We start from the raw sequence: 12,620 nt of genomic DNA on the forward strand, positions 1-12,620 counted from the left end.
TACGTGCCGCAAAAGAAAAAACGAAACAAACAAACAAAAAAAACCCTTCAACTTTGTTTAGCCAGATTTCTCTGCTTGAAGGAGAAAAGACAGGGGCTCTTTTTGTTATGCCAAGGGACCTACAAAAATGTGGGCAGGGCCAAGGGTGGGAAGCCCAGTTATAATCTGCATTAGTGCCCAGTTTCCCCAGTATCCTTGCTGGTCGGCTTCATCCTGCCCTCTCACCAGCCAGCAGTCTTCCGTGTGTGTCTCCTTTGGCTGTCAGGAGCCCTGTGAAAATCCGATGAATCAACGTGGACTCGTCTCCTTGACCAAAGAAACAACACCAGAATCCTGTCCCTGGGTCTCCTTTTATGGAGACAACTCTGATCATGTTGACCCTCAGCTGAGATGGAAGAGGGAGCAAATAGATCCTCCTGTTTCACCAAGACTTGCCTTTCTGATTTTGGAGCTGTTTTTTGATGGGGTTTAACTTGGTGTGATTTGGCCAAATGCACGCTTTTAAGCCTCTGATGAGGAAAAGCCCTGAATTTAGACCCAGACTCCCAGAGCACGGGTTCTGAATACCGAGAAATACTGGTCTGTGGCAGTAGGCTACATGCCTGTATATAAATTTGCTATAAATTTGTTTATTTTCCTTTGCCTTTTTGATGTATGCCATCTTTTTTTCTCTTTTACTTCCATTGTATTATTGCTAAAAATAAATGAAGTAATAGTGTTGCTTGCCCGGGGCCCAGTATCATGTTTATTGCCTTTCTGTTGGTCAGTCTGTGAGGTCAGAAAGAAGTATATCTTTACTTCTTCAGCTCAGAGCTTCCTGGTCACCTTGGATTTGGGAAAATCAAAGGATTTCCCTAAAGGAAGCTCTGATAAAGAGCCGGCAGCGTTGCTTCGTGTTATGGGGAGGTGCCAGAAGGAAAGGAGTGCCTGCACTGTGGGCGCTGAAGGCCCCTGCTGCAGGCTGGCCGCGATGCCTGCCAGACAGAGCAGGCAGGTCTGGGAGAGAAGGGGAGGAGAGAATGGAAGGAAGGTTCCACCCCTTCCCCTCGTAAAATTAATGTCTGTTTTTCAGCATGAGACATGAGTTTGGGCATGCTGCTGAAACACTGCCCACATGAGCCATAGACCAGAGGGCGGGGTGTAGAACAACCCTTGGGAATCACAGCATGAACACCGAGAAGGCATGTGGTGGCATCAAGGCAGCTTAAATGTTCCCCTGCAGCCAGCCTGAAATCTAGGTCAGGTATATACAAGATCAGAATTTTAGCAGGGTTGGAAAAAGATGACTTCTGGCTCTGTGTATGAAATGCTCTATATGAATATAAGTGTGGTAAGAGAATCTATCTTGTGTTTTGGGGCATTTCTAGAAATGCAAGGGTTAGGGAGTGGTCAAGGATACGTATCTAAATTCCGTGAAACTAGTCATAGGGACCCATTACTCCTGCACCATCCCCGGGGTCACGTTCATTCTGTTCTCTTTCAGCAGGCGGGAAGCCTGGATGTTACCTCTGTGATTGATTTTCCCTTCTAAAATTCTCATCCTAGAAGTTAGAATGAAGGATTGTTTTCTGAAGTTAAAGTCTCTTTTAACTTTAGGTGGTTTCCCTTAGCCCAAACACATCTTCCTCTTGATAAAGGACATTGTTTGCAAGGTTTTCAAGATTTCCTATACGGTCATTCTTCATGCTTAGTGACAGAGTTCATGTATTTCTAAAAATAACACAGAAAATGTGTGTTTAGAATGATTCAAGACATTTTCTTGAGTATCTGCTAAGGTTAACTCTGGTGCTCAATATTCCCAGTAAGTATTTAGTGTGTACCAGGTGTCAGGTTTTAAAGTACTCACTTGTTGTTATTTCCAGATTATATTTTGAAATCTCAATATTGAAATTTTATTTCTATTTTTTTATTCCCAAGTATTTTCTTTCTTTCAATGCTTTTAGATATGCTATTAAAGGAAATTAAAGTTTTAATTTCCTTTTCAAATTGTTCATTGTTAGTATATAGAAACATGACTGATTTGTGTATGTTGATTTTATATCCTGCAACTTTGCTGCATTTGTTTATTAGTTCTAACAGTTTTGTGTGTGTGTGTGTGTGTGTGTGTGTAATCTTTAGGGTCTTCTACATATGAAATCATGTTGTGTGTGAACAGAGATAATTTTACTTCTTTTTTTTCCAACTTAGATGCTTTTTATTCATTTTTCTTGCCTGATTGCTCTGGCTAGGGCTTCCAGTAATATGTTGAATAAAAGTGGTGAAAACGAGCATCCTTTTCTTGATCTTGATCTTGATCTTGGAGGGAAAGCCTCCAGTCTTTCTCCATTGAGTATGAGGTTAGCTATGGGATTTTCACATATGGCCATTATTATGTTGAGATAGTTTCCTTCTATTACTAGTTTGTTGGGTGTTTTTATTATGAAAATATGTTGCATTTTGTCAAATGCTTTCAGCATCAGCTAAGAAAATCACGTGTTTTTTTTTCCTTGATTCTGTTAATCTAGTGTATTACATCAATTGATTTTCTTGTTTTGAACCATCCTCGCCGTCTGGGAATAAATCCTACTTGGTCATAGTGTATAAAACTTAAAGTGCTGTTGAATTATGTTTGCTAGTATTTTGTTGAGGATTTTTTGCATCAGTATTCATCAGGGATATTGGTCAGTAGTTTTTTTGTTGTGTCTTTGTCTGGCTTTGGTATCAGGATAATGCTGGCTTCACAGAATGAGTTTGGAAGTATTCCTTTCATTTCAGTTTTTCAGAAGAGTTTGAGAGGGATTGGTATTAATTCTTCTTTAAATGTTTGGTAGAATTCACCAGTGAAGCCATCTGGTCCTGGGGTTTTCTTTGTTGGGAGGTTATTGATTACTATTCAATCTCCTTTCTAGTTATAAGTCTGTTCAGATTTTGTATTTTTTCATTATTTAGTCTTGGTAGGTTGTGTGTTTCTAGGAGTATGTCTGTTTTATCTAGATTATCTAATTTGTTGGCATACAGTTATTCATAGTACTCTTTTATAATCCTTTGTAGTTTTTGTAAAATCAGTAATAATGTCTCCTTTCATTTCTGATTTTAGTAACTTGAGTCTTCTCTCTTTTTTTCTTAGTCAATCTAGCTAAAGGTTTGTCAGTTTTATTTGTCTTTTCAAAGAACCAGCTCTGCTTTCATTTATTTTTTTCTGTTGTTTTCTATTCTCTATTTTGTTCATTTCTGCTCTAATCTTTATTATTTCCTTTCTTCTGCTACCTTTGGGTTTCATTTGTTTTTCTTTTCAAGTTCCTTAAGGTGTAAAGTTAGGTTGGTGATTTGAAATCTTTCTTCTTTTTTAATATAAGTATTTGTAGCTATAAATTTTCCCTCTTAACACTGCTGTCACTGCATCCCATAAGTTTTGGTGTGTTGTATTTTCATTTTATTTGTCTCAAGGTATTTTCTGATTTCCCGTGTGACTTCTTCTTTGAGCCATTGGTTGCTTAAAAATATGTTGTTTGATATCCACATATTTGTGAATTTTCCAGTTTTCCTTCTGCTATTGATGCCTAGTTTCATTCCATTGTGATCAGAAAATATACTTTGGAAAAAAGAAAATATACTTTGTATAATTTGTCTTTTAAATTGTTAAGACTTGTTTTGTGGCCTAATATATGACCACATATGTTAGGAGAATGTCCTGGAGAATGTCCCATGTGCACTTGAGAAAAATGCATATTCTGCTGTTGGGCAGAGTGTTCCGTATATGTCGGTCAGTTACAGTTGGTCTGCAGTGTTGTTCAAGTTCTCTTTCCTTATTGATCTTCTGTCTGGTTGTTCTGTCCCTTATTGAAAGTGGGGTAATGAAGTCCCCTACTATGATTGTAGATCTATTTCCCTCTTCACTTTTGTCACTGTTTACCTCATATATTTAGGAGCTCTGACGTTTGTTGTATATGTTTATAATTGTTATATCTTCTTGATGAATTGACCCTTTTATCATTATATAATATCTTTCATTGTAGCAGCTTTTTGGCTTAAGGTCTGTTTTGTCTGATGTTAGTATAGCTATCCCTGCTCTCTTTTGTTTACTATTTGCATGGAATATCTTTAACTATCCTTTCATTTTCAACCTATGAATGTCCTTAGATCTAGAGTGGGTCTCTTGTAGACACAATATAGTTGGATCCTGTTTTTTTAATCCATTCTGCCAATCTATGTCTTTGGGTTGGGGAGTTTAATCCATTTACATTTAAAATAATTACTAATAGGGAAGGACTTAATTGCCATTTTGTTATTTGTTTTCTATATGTTTTAAGGGGTTTTTTTGTTCCTCCTTTCCTCCCTTACTGCCTTCCTTTCTATTTAATTGATTTTTTTTGTAATGATACATTTTGATTTCCTTTTGTGTATATTCTATACTTTTTTGTGTGTCTGTGGTTACCACGAGGATTACATACAACATCCTAAAGTTCTTACAGTCTATTTTAAACTGATATCAATGTAACTTCAATATTGAAATTTTCTTGTCCTTGAGACCTTACTACAGTATGTACCAGGCATTGCATTAAGCGTTCCACATTTACCTCATTTTAATCCTTTTAGTAACCTGAGATGCAGCTATGACTATCTGTGTTCTACAAATGAAGAAACCAAAACACAAGGAGAATAAATAATTAACCCCAAATCACATAGCTAGGAGGTAGCACAGCAAAGTCAGAATTCAGTCTGATCTGCCACACCCTCCTGTGTTCCACCCAGCGCCGGGAACCGTCTGAACTCATTTCCTCTGCATTCGTCACATCAGGTGGGGTGGCAACATGGCTTTGTTAAAACTTGTAGCTGAGTAGTCCCGTTCTTTCTAAAACACATAATTGATGACTTTTATTTTTTATTCGACATTTAACATGGGTGTATATGCGAACATGGAAACACAGGAATGGGAACCCAGAGTTGCAACTTGAAAGTATACACGTAAAAATAAAAGTTTTCTGAAGTTTAACGTGGTCAACTTATAGTGGAAGTTTTCCTTAAAATTATTAAAAATTTTTTTCAATAATGAAGCAAAACTTGAAACTCTTCATTCGAGTAATGAGTATACATTTTAAAAACAGCGTAGGTTGGATCGTAGGGGATTGTTTAATGAATACATTTTTTTTTCTTCTTTAATAGTCTACTGCCGGAAACATTAATTGGAAGTATGTGCTCCGTTCATCTGTTGATATTTTATCGCCAGATTCTTGGAGACGTGCTGCTGAAAGACAGGATGAGCATGCATAGTGCTGGTGAGAAGTCTTCGCAGTTTCCTTACGTACAGCAGTGCATCACGCTTTGAGTAAATGTAACCTCTGCCAGCCTTTATCTTCTGCTTCTGAAGGTGACATTTGGAATAAAATATTTAGAATAGCATCAGTGTCAGTCACTTACTTCAGGTGCAAAGCATTGTGCTCAGTGTGCATCCTGTGTGAGCTCCGTACGTGTTCCGTTCTTTACGGTATACACTTTTTACCATTCAGATTCTGGGGACTTGAGATCCTAAATTTCAGATGTAATCATATTTTCCCTTAATGTCTTTAATAATGTTTTTACTACGTGTTTGATATGTATTATCATCTTTTTGGAAAGAGACCAAAATTACCCAAAATAACTGGCTCTTAATGCAAGAAGTTTAAAAATCAGTAAAATTGGTGAATCAAGGTAAGAGGTGTTCAGGGGTTCTATTTTTATTCTTGCAACTTTTTTGTCAGCTTGAAACTTTTTCCAAGTAAAATGTTAAAAAGTAATTTTAAAAAATCAGTGAGCTGTCACACATGATTGAACTTGCACAGAGATATGCATGTGTTGTAAGAATTACCTCCACAGAAAGTTTAATTTTATTGGATATTCTTTATTGAGTGCCTAGTATATGCCAGGCATTGTGCCAGGACCCAGTGATGAATGAGACAGGCACCATCATCCCTACTCTCGTGGAGCAACAGACTTCAAACACAAAATTATATGAATAATCCTTTTCAACCTCAAGTGTTCTGAAGGGAAATACAGAACAAGAGCGTACCCTAGGAAGACCTGAATTAGTTCATAGGATGAGGGAAGGCTTCTCTGGGCAAGTAATATTTAAGATAAGACCTGAGAGAGGAGTTAGACATACAGGGGAGATGGGTGGGGGCAGAACCTTTCTGGATAGAGGGACCAGCATGTCTGAAGACCCAAGGCAAGAAAACCTGAGTGCACCGGAGGGATTGAAATTGCAGGCAGGCCAGTGTGGCTGGACTAGAGTGAGGGAGAGAGAGCCCCATGATGACTCGGCCCTCGTGGACAAGTGGAGTTCATGGTTAGACACGAGTCCCCTCCCAGGGACACACCACCTGGATAGGTAGATAGAAATGGAACTACCTAGAGTCAGAGAAGCACCAACATTTCTCAAGGAATAATTGTAATTCTAAAGGAAGGACAGTTTAAGCCTTCTAGTCATCACTTGCCTCTGAATTTGTTTCAATGACTCTAGAAAAACTTCACGAACGACCTGACTCCTTAGAGAGGATAAGGCTTATTAGTTTTCCTATAGGTAGGGAGAAGCCTACTCAGAATTGTTGGCTTCATTTGAACCTGCGCATCAGAATAAACTTAGTAAGACCTAGAGAGAGGATTTTTCTCTACTGAGGACACAAGATTATAGAAGTCATTGCCCTTGCCGTTTCTGAAGTGTCCTTCCTGGTGGGCCTCTTTGCACAGCCTTCCACGTGCCATTATTGATTGTGAAATATCAGTATTCTCCTGCACAGTATTTAGGCACGTGGTCAGAATCCCCAACTCCTGATTCCTTCCGATGTCATCCACCACCATCCGTTGGCCCCAGGCTGGGCAGGAGCTGCCCGCCCTCCACCTCCTTTCCCTTGGTGCCTCCTGGTTCCCACTCAGCCTCCTGAGAGTATGGGTGCCTCCTAATTGGAAGATTTCTCTTACCACACCTCACTTCAGTCATGAGGAGGAAAGAGAGGTTGAAAAAAAAACATAGAAAGAAGAACAAAATGTTCTAGTCTTATTCTGTTCAGAGCCACTTTACTCCCACCTAAAAGCTTTATCTACTTGGTACCAGACTCATTTCAGACTTCCCCGGGGTGTGGAAATAGGGGCAGATGGAGGCTGAGGGGGCAGCTTCCAGCCCTCCGAGAGGTTAAAGTGGGTAGAATGTATTATCAACAAATCATGTGGCACAGTAATTTCAATCTGAATGCATGTTTTTATGTCTGTTGCTATAAAATACATTGGCTGACGTTTACATAAAATCCTTTTTATTCTTTTGTATTTCAGATTTAATTAGTAATCCAGTGCTGGCCACCTTCCCCAGGCTCTTGGAGCAGCCTGACGTCATGGATGCACTCAGGGTGGGTGGTATGCATCGTGATGGAGACCTGGCGGGTTCTAAAAGCGGTTAGACATACTGCATAATGAGTTCTGACACCGGCTCTAGGTCTTTGTGGGGTTTGTTTCTTCCCTATTTGGATGATGTCTCCCGATCCCTGTCTATTGTCTAGCTAACTTGGTCTCATCTGTCCTTTCTTACTATGGATGTTACTTCCCCAGGGCTGCCTTCCCTGACCCAATAAGCAGATGGAGTGCCTGCCGTATACCCCATTGCCATCTCCTCCCTATTGTTTGTTCCTTGACTTAAGATGGCCACCGATTGTGTCCTAAGAGCAAAAAATCCAAAATGGTTTGTTAGAGAAATTGACTGAGTTTTCAGGGGAGAATCAGGGCATGCATATCATTTTTATTTTAATTTGAAGTATGTTATCTGTTGTATGAAAAAGCAGCTGGATATTAGGTTGAACCATATGAAATCTCTAATTTTTAGCCATTTATTGGCCTTCAAAAGCGGCAGTTTCATAAAGTTCAACTTAAATATCAGAATCAACAAATAGTAGGCCTGTGAGGCAAATGCTCAGATAACATAAGTGCCGTAGGGGATGTGTAACCCTGGTCCTTGCAGATGTAAAGAAGGCAGCATATGAGGATCAGGAGCCCGTTTCATGGAAGAGGTCCTCCGTGAGATGCACCTCATAAAAGCCTGGGGGCCACGTCGGGCTTCGACGTGCCGAGATGGGAGAAGAAGACATCACGGGTGGGAGGATCAGCACGAGCGAACATTCTGAGGCAGGAGGGAATAGGGCGTGTTCTTGAGGAGAGCAGATGACCCAGTCTGGCGTGTCGGATGTCGTCTGTAGACGGTCAAGGTCGATCTGAGTCTCATCCTGTGGGTGAAGAGTGTGGTAGGCGGTGGGCAATCCATGAAGGGTTTTGCTTTAGGAACCTCGGACAGCACAGAGACGTGGAGAAGCACATGCTCAGGAGGGAGGGGAGCTGTGTTGGGAGGTGAGTCCTCTCGATAAGGAGGGAGGTCATACGGCCTGGTGGAGTTGGAAGGACGAAGCATCATCTACGGAGGTTTTTATTAGACTTTGCAACTGATTTCACGTGCTGGTTTGGCTGGGGAGGGGGTGTCAACAGTAATGGTGAGGTTTTAGAAAAAGATGTAAGAAAATGTTCTTGGCATTTGCTTTTCTGTAATTTCAGACAAGCTCATCTGGCACTATAGTTAGATAACGCAGAATTTCTCTTTCTTCCCCTACAAAGCATTAGTATATTAATATTTACTCGTTATACAAAACGTACATACGTTGATTCATTCAACAAATATTTCACGAGAGCCCACTATGGCTAAGGCACCATGCTGGGCCCTGGAAGCTCTTTGATGCATACTTCTGTGGGGTTAATTGAACTCTGGGTTTTTTATTTCTTTAAAGAAGCTTTTGTGAAACTTTGTGCACAGGTTGGAAATAGTTACTTGCAAAGCTGTACTTCATTCTATCTCTCCCTGACCATTGTCCTCATCTCGGCGAACAGAATTGTCGAGGAGTATGGTATTTGGCAGAATTTTCTATGTTCATGACTGTCTTACCTTAAAAGCTTAATGGTATTTTATTGTTTAGGTGCTGCGTTGGTGCAGTTTGCATGCATGTGTTAGCATTGCACTGATTCTGTTCTTAAATTAGTTTTGACCTGTAAGAATCATGGGCTTCTGAGGAATCGTTCACTGATACATCCCACCTAGTCAGTCTGGTTCTGGGTCATTAGCACTTGATGCCTAATTAGAGATTCACTCCTTACATGTGCAGGATCTGTAGAGCGTTTGTAATCCTGTCTGTAAGTTTAATTACAGAGTGAAGTTGCAGAGGTGTGGCAAAGACTTGTGAATACTCGGATTAACATAATATTTCTATTTGCTTTTTAGAGTTCCTGGGCTGAGAAAGAGAGTACATTAAAAAGGTCAGACAAGGTAAGGTGGTTGTGCACCTTGAGCTTCGCATGTTCTGTGCTCAGTGTCTGCTGTACATCCTAATCATGCCTCTTTTTTAGCTGAAGTAACTGTGGTCCTAATCCCTCTTGACAGTTAAACGGTGTTATTACGGTTGCAAAGACACCTTCCAAGAAGGGTATGGGTGATCGATTCCAAGTGTAAAAAGAAACACTTGATCGAGACAGTCATTTCAGATCACTGAGTTTATTGAACTGAGGGGAAGTTTCTAAGCCAAAGTGTCCCAGTTGGCTATCAAATTTCTCTCATTTAAAAAAAAAAAAAATTCCCCTAGCTCTCAAAGTCCGTATCAGGTAAGGAGAGGGAAGAAGAAAATTGGCATAAGCTGTAGCACACATTGAAAGCACGCATGGCTGTGCTTACATGGCCGGAGAGCGTGGTCATTACCAAACAGAACTTGCAGTGATCAGCGAGTAGTGGCTTGACTGCTCTAGTCTGGGATTGACAAACTTTTCTGGTAAAGGGCCAGAGAGTAAATATTTTTGGCTTTGCTGGCCACATGTGCTCTGTCTCAAATACCCAGCTCTGCCACAGTAACGCAAGGCAGCTTCAGGCAATATGTAAACACCTGGGCAGGGCTGTTTTCTGTAAAACTATTTCTAAAAAGAGATGGCAGTGGGCTGCATTGGGCCCATGGTCCATGGTTTTCGGACTTCTAATCTGAACTTTTCATTATCCTCAAGGAATCATGGGAGAACAAACAAAGACACTAAAAATTGAAAAAAAAAAGTGTATATATTGTATCCTTATTTGAGTTTTTGTTTGACTAAAACTGGCAAGTTTAATGCCCTTCTAGCTCGGCAGTGGACAGGTGCTGGGCCTCGGGCCTGTAGAAGCTGCCTCTCCACACACGGTAGCCTGCGGGGGCCACATCGCAGTGTAGACCGCCACCCCGGCTGTGATTCCCACCCCAGCTGTCGGAGCCGGGCCGCCTGCCCGTGTGGATATTGCCCAGCTCTTGTTATGGGGAGGCGGGGTTGACAACACATTCTTACTGCTTGGGGCTCCTTTCTCCGGATTTCACGCAGAGCCCTTGCTACCCTTCCCCTGTATCACCTTGACCTCATTCGGCAATACAGCTGACTTCACGTTGTGTCTTAGTTCCATTTACCTGGAACCGCACCCTTGTCCCTGGAATTAGATTCTGGCACCCCAGTCCGCTTGATGGAGTGTCCGAGACACTCCGTGGCACTCAGGGGGAACCCTGGCCTCAAGGAGCTCCTTGTAGACCCTCAGAGAGAACCACTTGTCTCTCTCCGCGGTGACTCCTGTTGTGTCCACGTCCTGACTGAGCAGCCGATTCAGAGCCGACTACCTGCCAGACACTGATGGCACCTCCATCCCACCCCCTAGACAGCTTCTAGTTAACAGAGTTCATACAATGTAACACTTGAGGAGGAATGACCTGGGTCCACTCACAGTCACTGGTGGTGCCGGTGTTTTCCCAGAGAGACAAGGAGCTCCTGAAGGCCGTGTTCCTCCTGGTTTACCACGACTGCGCGCTCCCCCTCCTCCACTCCGCGCTCCTGCCCCCGTTCAGGTGGGCAGAGGAGGAGACCGAGGCCGCCCGATGGAAGGTCATCGCCGACTTCCTCAAGCAAAACCGAGAAAACGAGGGCGCCCTCCAGGCTCTGCTGTCGCCAGCGGGGCTCCATGAACCTTTTGACATTTCAGAGCAGACCTATGACTTCTTGGGTGAAATAAGAAAGAACGCAGCCTGACAGCGGTGCCCCTTGACCTTCCACTTCCTGCTGAATCTGATAGACCCTCCATGGCAACCTGCATCGCGTGACAAAACCAGAAGTAACTGTCCCATCATAACTTAGGCTTTATTCTTTTTTGTTGAGGCCACATTCTATAAGAAATATTTATCTGATAATTTGAATATGTGTTAATACAATGAAGTAAATTTTTATAAGGAATACTATTATATCTAAATTTAAAGAGAATTTTTTTTCAAAAACCAACTAAAATTTTTGTTTTGTTTTTCTTTTTCTTTTTTATTGAGTATAGTTGATTTACCATATTATGAAAGTTTCAGGTGTACAATATAGTGATTAACAATTTTTAAAGATTATACTCCATTTAAAGTTATTAATACTGGCTATATTCCCTGTGCTGTACAATATATCCTTGTAGCTTATTTATTTTATACTTAATAGTTGTGCCTCTTAATTCCCTACCCCTATCTTGCCTCTCCCCACTGGTAACCACTAGTTTGTTCTCTATATCTGTGAGTCTGTTTCTTTTTTTTTATTGAAGTATAGTTGATTTACAGTGTTGTGTTAATTTCTTCTGTACAGCAAAGTGACTCAGTTATGCATATATATATACTCTTTTTTATATTCTTTTCCATTATGGCTTATCATAGGATATTGGATATAGTTCCCTATGCTATGCAGTAGGACCTTGTTGTCCGTCCATTCTGTATGTAATACCAAGTAACAAATTTAAGTTAACTGTATCTATAGATTTGTATGAAAGCAAGATTTTATCAAAAGCTAAATTTATGACTATTCAAGAAAGTAAAAATATAATCCATAGAATAGGAGAAGATATTTGCAAATGATATATCTGTTAAGAGTCTAGGACCCAGAATATATTAAATATATGATTTTTTCTAATAAACTTTATGTTGTGAAATGTAGGGGAAATCAGAGTAATCTAGTTGAGAAAGTTGTGTTATTAATCACTGAATTCAGTCTAATATTTGAATGTGGTTGATTCTAATTAGATATAAAAACAGAATCTAGTTTTACCTTTTCAAGTCCATATAATTGGTGCTCTTAAAAAGAAAATAAAACAAAACAAAAAAACACCTCCAGGCTTTGGGGACTAAGTTAACCCACCCCTGTGTCAAAGAACAAAGATTTTGTTGCATTTCAAATAAACCTGTGACTGCCAGTAAATTGTCCCAAGCCCTCACCGTTAATGATAACAGTACAGCTGGCATTTGTTGAGTGCCTGCTGCGTATGTTCTCATTTACTAGGTTAGCGCTCACAGCTACTATAGGAGGCCAGCACTGGTTTTTTCCTGTATTACTACTGCTGAAGAAACAGGCCAGGCAGATTCGATAATTTTCCTGAAGTCAGAGCTAGTAAGTGGCACAGCTAATGTACCTCGTAGAGACACCATGTGTAATCTACAACCTAAGACATTCCCCTCATCAGTGCAAACATTTAAGAATTGCATGTGAAAATAAAACATGAGAAGGCTATTGGAAGGAAAAGACGATCAAATTAGAGTTTAACCTAAATTATCAGAGTACCAACT

At 40.6% G+C, this 12,620-nt stretch overlaps 1 protein-coding gene across 2 annotated transcripts in view; it reads left to right on the plus strand.

Moving 5' to 3' along the window:
- Positions 1-12,034, plus strand: part of NPHP1 (nephrocystin 1) — a 60,035-nt gene extending 48,001 nt beyond the window's left edge. For both annotated transcript variants that reach the window (XM_061210939.1, XM_061210940.1), the window contains exons 17-20: positions 5,143-5,255; positions 7,282-7,355; positions 9,263-9,307; positions 10,795-12,034. In XM_061210939.1, the coding sequence (XP_061066922.1) occupies positions 5,143-5,255; positions 7,282-7,355; positions 9,263-9,307; positions 10,795-11,067 (505 nt within the window). In that variant the 3' untranslated portion in view covers positions 11,068-12,034. The remainder of the gene's footprint in view (positions 1-5,142; positions 5,256-7,281; positions 7,356-9,262; positions 9,308-10,794) is intronic.
- Positions 12,035-12,620: the final 586 nt, after the last annotated feature.

The sequence above is a fragment of the Eubalaena glacialis genome, chromosome 14 (genome assembly GCF_028564815.1).
Source record: "Eubalaena glacialis isolate mEubGla1 chromosome 14, mEubGla1.1.hap2.+ XY, whole genome shotgun sequence".
Lineage (NCBI taxonomy): Eukaryota > Metazoa > Chordata > Mammalia > Artiodactyla > Balaenidae > Eubalaena > Eubalaena glacialis.